Consider the following 8,879-nt stretch of genomic DNA (forward strand, 5'->3'; position numbering starts at 1 on the left):
TCCTCTGTACTGGAACTAATGTTGATTTTTCCTCGTTTATCAACAGGCCCAGGGCGTGGCACATGCTTGCAGTATTGTGACATTGGACTGGACCTGGAGCAGCCCTTGACCAGCCAGTGGTCAAGATACAGATAAACCTGAATACCTTGACGTCTGAGGTAAGCTGCCACCACTGACACACACTTGGTCAACACCCTCGATGCCGTTGCCAGCCCAAATGGGAGCACTGCAAACTGGTAGTGAGCGGAGCCTATCGTGAAATGGAGAGAGCATCTGTGCCCATCAAATATCGCTATGTGGAAATATGCATCCTTCAAATCGAGGGCAGTGTACCAGTCTCCTGGATCCAGGGAAGGGATGATGGAGGCCAGGGAGACCATGCGAAACTTCAACTTCTTGAGATATCTGTTGAGGTCTTGCAGGTCCAGAATGGGTCTTGGACCCCCTTTGGCCTCTGGAATCCAGAAAGTAATGGGAGTAAAACCCATTGCCCCTGTGGTGTAGAGGGACTTCCTCCACAGCTCCCACCAGCAAAAGGCCTTGTACCTCTTGCCAAAGCAGGTTCTGGCGAGAGGGGTCCCTGAAGAGGGAAAGGGAGGGAGTGGTGAGGGGATGAGAAATAAACTGGAGGACATAACCCTGAGCCACAGTACTTAGGACCCATTGGTCCATAGTTATAGAGGCTCAAGCAGGGAGGAAAGGGGACAGGCGGTTGAAGAAACAGTGGGAAGCAGATCTGGACAAATAGGTTTGCCAAAGCAAGGAACATTCCAGCACCGTCACTGGTGGTAAGAAAGAACTGAGGGTGGGGGGAGCCGGCGTTGCACTTTATACCACTCCAAAGGGCACCAGAGCCAGTCTCCTATGGATACAACTGAGGGAAAAACTTCCAGCACTAGTGCATGTGGCAAGCACACACACCTAAGGTGAATGGACATGAGCAAGCACTTGAAGAAGAATTAAGGCTATCAAAAGGCTTAAGAAAACTGCATTTGGGCTTCTAGATATGGAGGTTTAATAATAAAATAAAAATGAATAATACTTCACACTCTAATAGCATCTTCACAAGACTTTATGAAGTTAAGTGTACCAAAGACAAACTAAAAGGTAATCCAGTCACACAAACAGACTTGATTAAGATTTTTCGGTTTCCCTTGCAGCAGTTAATGACAGAACACCTAAAACTGTGGGAGGAGCATTCTTCTCTGTACTCTCCTTTAACCATTAGTAAGGCCATCAAATGCTGCAGGAGAAACAAAGGACCATAGACCTTGCATTTGGCAGGTAATTAAAGGATGAAATTATTTTCAGCTATTTTTCTCTAAGCTATATTTCTTTGTAATTTTAACTGCACATATTAGGCCCCATTTTTATAGAAGTTTGAGATCAATGCACATTTGTGTGCACGCAATTGTGCATGCAAATGCCCAATTTGACAATGGAACTACACACAGTTGCCAAAAAAAAAAAAAAAAAAGCGCAATTGCAATAAAAGCCACACAAGCAGTTGGCCCTCCAGGCCTTAAAGTTGAATCTGCAAAGGCAAAAAATGGGCTTTTGTTCTTTTTTGCCTCTGTATGATTTGTAAAAGCAGCCTACAAAGGAGTTTGTTTGACTTTAAATTGTTCGGATTGCTTTTTACATTATAAATTCAGCTTGGAAGACACTGATGACCGGAGAAAGCACAATGGTGACATCACATACGTTAAGAGTATGAAAGTAATTGAGAAGGGAAAGGATTTTTAGTGATAATGTTTTTAACTGGTTTTGTTAACATCCACTTAACTTCTGAATAAACTAAACTTTTATTAAAAATTCAATGCTTTCATCCTTCAGAGCTCACAATAAACATGCTCCGAGATCTCTCACTGGTCCACTGAGCAAAGTGAGATTTGACATTCCTAATTTTTCTAAATTATAGGCAATTTAAAAAACAAACCACACTCTTCAAGCCTTCTGTATGCATTATAAAGAAGCAAGAAATGGCTAAAGCCCACTTTAAAAAAAAAATGTATATGTCAACCTTCACATGTATAGGATTTCAGACATTTAAAAAATATTCAGTTTTGTAACGTTTTCCAATTCACCTCTAAGTCACTATGACGAAGGCAACAGGAAGCTAATCCACTCATGCAGTAACACTTCTACAACAGGTAAAAGACAGGTTTTGCCTACACAGCTGCTAATTCACTCATCTTGCTGTCCAGAAGCAGCAGAATGTTAATTAAATGTTCTCCAGGTACCCTTCTTTTCACAAAAAGCCTTAAGAAATTTGCTAAACCCACAGGGCTTTTTAGTGCAAAAACAGGAAGAACTAGTCAGGACAATGAAGAAATGAAGCTTTATTAAATTTCTAACTCCAGGGTCAAAACTTGCAGTCCCTCTCTAAATTCAAACAACATTTTCCCAAAGTACAGACTACAGGATTTGGCCCAGAAAGTTAATTATCTATATCTCTGGACAAACTGGATAAATCCTCAAAAAAATCTTTTAAAAAATGTACATTTCACTGTAAACAGAATCACTGAAAAAAGGCCATTTCCCATCCTTATTTTTGTAAATAATTAGTTGCTAGTGAATAGCAGGCCAAATCCTGTCCCCACATCCCTTACTGATTTCAGTGGGAGTTTTAGATGTGCAAAGAAAAGAAGGATCAGGTCTGCTATTTGTACCATTCAACTTAATTCAATTGAAGTATGCCTTCTGCAAGTGGTAATTGGGAGGGATAGCCATCCTTTGATGGCCAAAAATCTGAGGTTTCACCTCTGAAAAGGCTTATAACTCTTCAACCCTAGATAAAAAAAACCAACAGCAATCCACAATAAATAAACTGGAACACTATTCTATAAGCAAAAGATAGAGGGCAGGGGGAGGAGATAAATAAATAAACATTTTAAATATACTGCTTACAAAATATCTTTTTCCAGCTTCATTTGTGTAATAAACTATAATACAATACAGCATACCATTATACTATGTATGTTTAGAACTAGATTTTAATCTGAATTATGCAATACAATACAAAAAGGGTAATACACAAGCATACATTTCCTAAAGTGTATTCTACTCTCGCAAGTAAAAAGGTATGAAAAGCGTATAAGTAATCTGCTAACTTATGACAATACACTAATGTATAAACGAAAGGAATTTTTATTATTATTTCTTAAATAAATGTAATATGTTGACTGTCTCATTAATCAAATCTGACACAGCCCCAATTTGTAGTCTCATTGTCCCTCATTCCCAGTTGCCATAAATCAATTCTATTGAAGGAGTATGATGTATGCAATAAATGACAAGTCCTGATCACAAAGGAATCAGGATTTGGCCCTAGAAGAGCTGGGCTAAAACAACAGTTAAATCAAATATTGCATATCCAAGATGCCATCTAATTTTTCATACTAACCAAATATAGCTGTGGCATTTGAAGTGTTGAGATTTTATCCATCTTAGTTCCTTCTTCCATACCTCTATGGGCCCAATTTCCTCTTCTCTGTGTTAGACAATGTGGTGGTAAAAATGCATTATCCATGTCTACAGTACAATTTCCACCATAGATATACTACTAGTGGAGTAGTATACTGGTGAATTATACTTTTGCCAGTGTAAACAAGGCCTAAAGACTTGATCCTGAGAGGTGTTAACTAGTACAGCTCTCAGTAAAGTCAGCAGGAGCTCAGCACCTGTGATGATCAGGCCATAAGAATGTTATATTTCCAAAATGCCTTCTTAGTTATTCAGTAAAATTTGGTATTTACCTGTACAATTTCAATGACTGCACATTCCAGAGAACAATGCTACCATCAGCTGCACCGGAAACTAGGTAAGCAGAGTCAGGGGAAAATCGGCAGATTCTTACAGGGCTGCCACGGGGCTGCTTCAGCACTGCCAGCGTCTGACCATTATGAGTATTCCACAGCATCGTGGTACCATCTGTCGAACATGAAGCTAAAATATGTCCAGAAGGAGAAAAGCAGCAGCAGTGGACAGCATAAGTGTGACCTTTTAATGGTGAGTAGGGAAGTTCAGTAAAGTTGTTTAAAGAATAGAGGCGGATTGTTTTGTCCAGAGAGCAAGTAGCCAAGCAGGAAGAGGAGAAGGCACAGTAGTTGACATCATCACTGTGATCAGCTAAGGTATGAATTAGTTTCACCATTGTATCTGCTTTAAACCAAGTTACCTGAAATTAAAAAAAAATACAGTTAATACATTTATCTTAGTTCTTCTACTTTAAAAATGACATACAGATTGTTTCCATTCAGCCAGCTACCAAATAGCTAACCAAATAAATAAATAAATGTCCATTTCAAGAGGCAGTTTATATTCATTCAAGGTTTATTTTTGCCTCCACTAAAGTCAATGGGAGCTATGCCACTGACTTCAAGTACATGATCAGGTATTTATAAGTTAATTACAGGGTGAAAATTTAAATTTGTACAGTAAAAACTACATTTTGAAATAAATACAACAGCTGAGCCCAGTCTTTTTTTAAAAGGAAATGAGAGGAAATTAGTTTGAGACTACCCCAAAACTTGTCTTAACATAATTAATGAATGCACAGAGTGGTTTCACAGTCTCCTTTGCTGACATTCACATCCTCACTGTGACTGAATCTGCTGCAAATGGGCATTGTAAAAGAAGCTGATCAATCTAATGATTTACCACACATATAGCATGTTGAGAAGAAACACTTTTTACTTTATGGAATGAGATCCAAGTTTAAAATCAAGAGACCTTAATTAGGACCACCTCTGGAGTGGGTCACTTTATTTTCCCACACTACTTTTAAATGAAAGAGTGGATTCAAATTTATTTTCCATCACAGATGGGTAGGCGAAATTGCACCAGGTCTGATATTAAATCATTTTCTCTAATTTGGAACTCTGTCTGATTCCATACCATCTACCTTCGTTCCATAGATGTCCATCATGAAAAGATGTCCACAGAAAGCCAAATATGGCTCTTTGTTGCACCAAACTACAGTTGCAGTAAGGTTGCATTTTATATAATAGCGATCAAAATCTGACCTGACATCTTTTATCACAATAGTTTATTATCTTGAATAAATGTATTACTGTACTTTATTAATCTGCCTGAAAAAGAGCGTAAAAGTCCTGCAGGCTGTATTATGTTAACCTTTTGTAGTTTTATTTTCTTATTTGTACACAATAGTGCCTAGAGCAGTGGCAGGCAACCTGCGGCCCGTCGAGGCAATCTGCTGGCGGGCCACGAGATTGTTTGTTTACATTTGCACAACTGCCCGCAGCTCCCAGTGGCCATGGTTTGCTGTTCCCAGCCACTGGGAGCTGCAGGTGGCCGTGGCAGCCTGACAGCAGATTACCCTGACGGGTCGCAGGTTGCCCACCACTGGCCCAGAGACCCCAATTAGGAGTAGGGCTTCATTGTTCTAGGTAGTATATAAACAGAGTAAAATTCAGTCTCTATCCCAAATAACTTACAAACTCACTTAAAGGAAAACAGTAAAAAGATAATGAATTTAATTGGCCCATTATGTGTAGAAATAAATGGTTTTGAGGATATGGGGGGGTGTTTTTAATATAAATAAGATAATATATCAGTTTGCTTCCTATGTTTAAGTTTTCTTAAGTTCATTGTAAACTATTATGGCCAAATTTTTCAAAAGTGACTAGTGATTTTTAGCACCTCAGTTTTTCTGTGCCCAACTTGAGAGCCTTACATGAGCCTGATTTTCAGTCACTTTAAAAAATCTTAGTGTTATTAATACTGGTGAATTTTATAGATACTCTACCTGTTTCTGATCTCATTTACTGAAGTCACTGATATTACAGCAGGATAAATGAGATCAGATTCAGGAATGAAACATTAAGGACGTAATACAAAAGATAATGGTTATAAATTCACAGCATCCATCCACTCTTTTTATCCACTATGAACTCAATCACATGAGATGCTCAGCTACCTCAACTCCCACTGACATCCAGGGTAGTGGAGGTTAGTCATCATATGAAGGATCAGAACAGACAGTACAGCTGTATTAATATTCTATTACAAAATGTTTTCTATCATACATCAGCCTCATCTTAGTGGTGAAAACAGTCTTTTTTTTTTTTTTAAACTAGACTAACATATCCTATCTGGTTTCTCCATACGACCTTTTTTACTCTTCTAAAGGGTTAGCTTTAAAATGATCAGTGGGTAAAGCTAATAAGGAAGCAGGTATCAAGTTTCCTACTGGAAACTGCTCTGAGCTTCGAAAAAAATGTATTATTCCAGCAATAAATTATATCTTGCAAGTCATATAGCATTTATAAAAATATAGCCTATTAAAAATAGTACCACTTTCTTGGGTCTTTAAATCAATGCACCTGCATCTCTCCAATAAAATTTACTGCACTGTTTGGATGTTATATTTAGTGCTGTTATCCAAAAGAACCAACTTAGGTTGAGCAGTCAGGTGAGAGTAAGAAACTCTCACCTACAGAACACCAGCCAACACCAAAGCTCCTTAGGATGCAGGAGCACAAAGCCAGAGATAGCTTTATAGGTCTCAGGCTTCTTGTGCTGTGCATGTTCCAGACGGAAGGGCCCCCTACTGTTGCCCTTTTGTTCTGGTTTAACCAGCTCAAAGGAACTTAGGGGTAACCATGATTTGGGCCATTTGTCTGTAAAGTGATGTTTGCAAATCTCATATGCTCTCAGACATCCTCAGGTCAGATCCAAGAACTGAGAAAGTACAAGACTATGCAAAATCTAAACCGCGGCAAACTCACCAGGAAATGCCAGACTAGCAGAAAACACACCATAGCTATAATGGGAAATGTAAACAGACAGTGGGAATAATGAAGGCAGAAGCAATTGGTACGGGTAAGTGGCAGGCTTCATAGAAGGTCACCTAGTCCAACCCCCTGCTCAAAGCAGGACCAATCCCCAATTTTTGCCCTGATCCCTATGGCCCCCTCAAGGATTGAACTCATAACCCTGGGTTTAGCAGGCCAATGCTCAAACCACTGAACTATCACTCCCCCCCCCATGTTGAATAGAGGGGAATGATCATGTTCCTCCATCTGCTGGCAATGCCCCTACTTATACAGCCCAAAATGCCATTGGCCTTTTTGGCAACAAGGGCACACTTTTGACTCATATCCAGCTTCTTGTCCACTGTAACCCCTAGCTCCTTTTCTGCAGAATTGCTGCCTAGCCATTCGATCCCTAGTCTGTAGCGGTGCATGGGATTCTTCCGTCCTAAGTGCAGGACTCTGCACTTGTCCTTGTTGAACCTCATGAGAGGATTGGGCCAAAAGAAATCTGATTTGTCTAGGTCCCTCTTGATACCGGCTCCCAACTAGACATGGAACCATTGATCACTACCCGTTGAGCCTGACGATCTAGCCAGCTTTCTGTCCACCTCACAGTCCACTCATCCAGCCCATACTTCTTTAACTTGCTGGCAAAAATACTGTGGAAGACCATGTCAAAAACTTTGCTAAAGTCAAGGAATAACACGTCTACTGCTTTCCCCTCATTCACAGTGCCAGTTATCTCATCATAGAAGGCAATTAGATTAGTCAAGCATGACTTGCTCTTGGTGAATCTATGCTGACTGTTCCTGATCACTTTCATCTCCTCTAAATGCTTCAGAATGGATTCCTTGAGGACCTGCTCCATGATTTTTCGAGGGACTGAGGTGAGGCTGACTGGCCTGTAGTTCCCAGGATCCTCCTCCTTCCCTTTTTTAAAGATGGGCACTACCTTAGCCTTTTTCTAGTCGTCCGGGACCTCTCCCGATCGCCATGAGTTTTCAAAGATAATGGCCAATGGCTCTGCAATCATATCCGCCAACTCCTTTAGCACTCTCGGATGCAGCGCATCCGGCCCCATGGACTTGTGCTCATCCAGCTTTTCTAAATAGTCCCGAACCACTTCTTTCTCCACAGAGGGCTGGTCCCCTCCTCCCCATGCTGTGCTGCCCAGTGCAGCAGTCTGGGAGCTGACCTTATTTTACATTCAAAGCAGTTCGGGTTTGGTTTGCATTTTGTGAGGGAGTAAGACTCTCTATGCCTTATTAAAGCCTCATGGAGAGAGCGGGGAGCCGCTGCCATTGGGGCGGGAGGGGAACCACCGCCACCGAGCTGTCTCCTGGCCCAACGCCCTTCCCTGGGCGGCGCCAGCTCCCCCGGGCTGGTGCCGCCGCGGGGCGCTCTGCTTCCAAGGCAGCGGTGACACCGCCCCCCACTAGGGCGCCGCCGGTCCCAGGGCCGAGGGTTTGCACGCGCGCCACGGGCCCACACCAGCCCGTAGCCGGGGGGACGCGCGGGTCACGGGAGAGCAGCAGCCGCAAGGCCTCAGCGGGCGGGGAAGGCGCCTGCATCGACCCCACAGGAAGGACACCCCAGGCCGGCTGCGCCAGAAGCGCGGGGCCCGACCGACGCGCGAGGAACCCCAGGGCCCCGGCCGCATCACAGCCACCTCCGCGCGGGACCCCTCCCCCACCTACCTCAGCCGGCCGGGCGCGCGCCTCCGGTGCAAGTCACGTGACACGGCACCGCCCTCCCAGGTGTGACTGCGGGGGCGGCAAGGGCCGGTTCCCGGCTCACCTGCGCCCACGTGACCCCGCAGCAGGGCTGGGCCGGGGCAGCAACCGAGCGAATGCCACCGCCCCGCGCTGACCACGTGGGCGGAGGCCGTCCCCTCCCAGCGGATTAGACGCAGGGGGCCTGGCCCTGAGGCGGCGCCGCGGCGCCGGCTCCCCGGGGCGGGGGAAGCCCTACTCTAGGAGCCGCCCCGTCTCTACCGCGGCGGATCGGTGCCTGCAGGGTGAGGGCGGGAGGAGTCTGCCCGGCCGGGGTTTAACCGAGTCATGGGGGCGGCGCGGTGGCGCTTGCATCGTGTCAGTCCCT

General features: G+C 43.6%; 1 protein-coding gene across 5 annotated transcripts in view; it reads right to left on the reverse strand.

Moving 5' to 3' along the window:
* Positions 1 to 8,564, reverse strand: part of WDSUB1 (WD repeat, sterile alpha motif and U-box domain containing 1) — a 70,841-nt gene extending 62,277 nt beyond the window's left edge. For all 5 annotated transcript variants that reach the window (XR_012154266.1, XM_073305555.1, XM_073305556.1 and 2 more), the window contains exons 1-2: positions 8,477 to 8,564; positions 3,759 to 4,180 (exon numbers count right to left, since the gene is read on the reverse strand). Coding sequence is in view for 4 of the 5 variants with exons in the window: in XM_073305555.1 (XP_073161656.1) it covers positions 3,759 to 4,156 (398 nt within the window). In the remaining variant the exon portion in view is untranslated. The remainder of the gene's footprint in view (positions 1 to 3,758; positions 4,181 to 8,476) is intronic.
* Between the last annotated feature and the right edge of the window lie 315 nt (positions 8,565 to 8,879).

This window comes from Lepidochelys kempii, chromosome 11, assembly GCF_965140265.1.
Source record: "Lepidochelys kempii isolate rLepKem1 chromosome 11, rLepKem1.hap2, whole genome shotgun sequence".
NCBI lineage: Eukaryota > Metazoa > Chordata > Testudines > Cheloniidae > Lepidochelys > Lepidochelys kempii.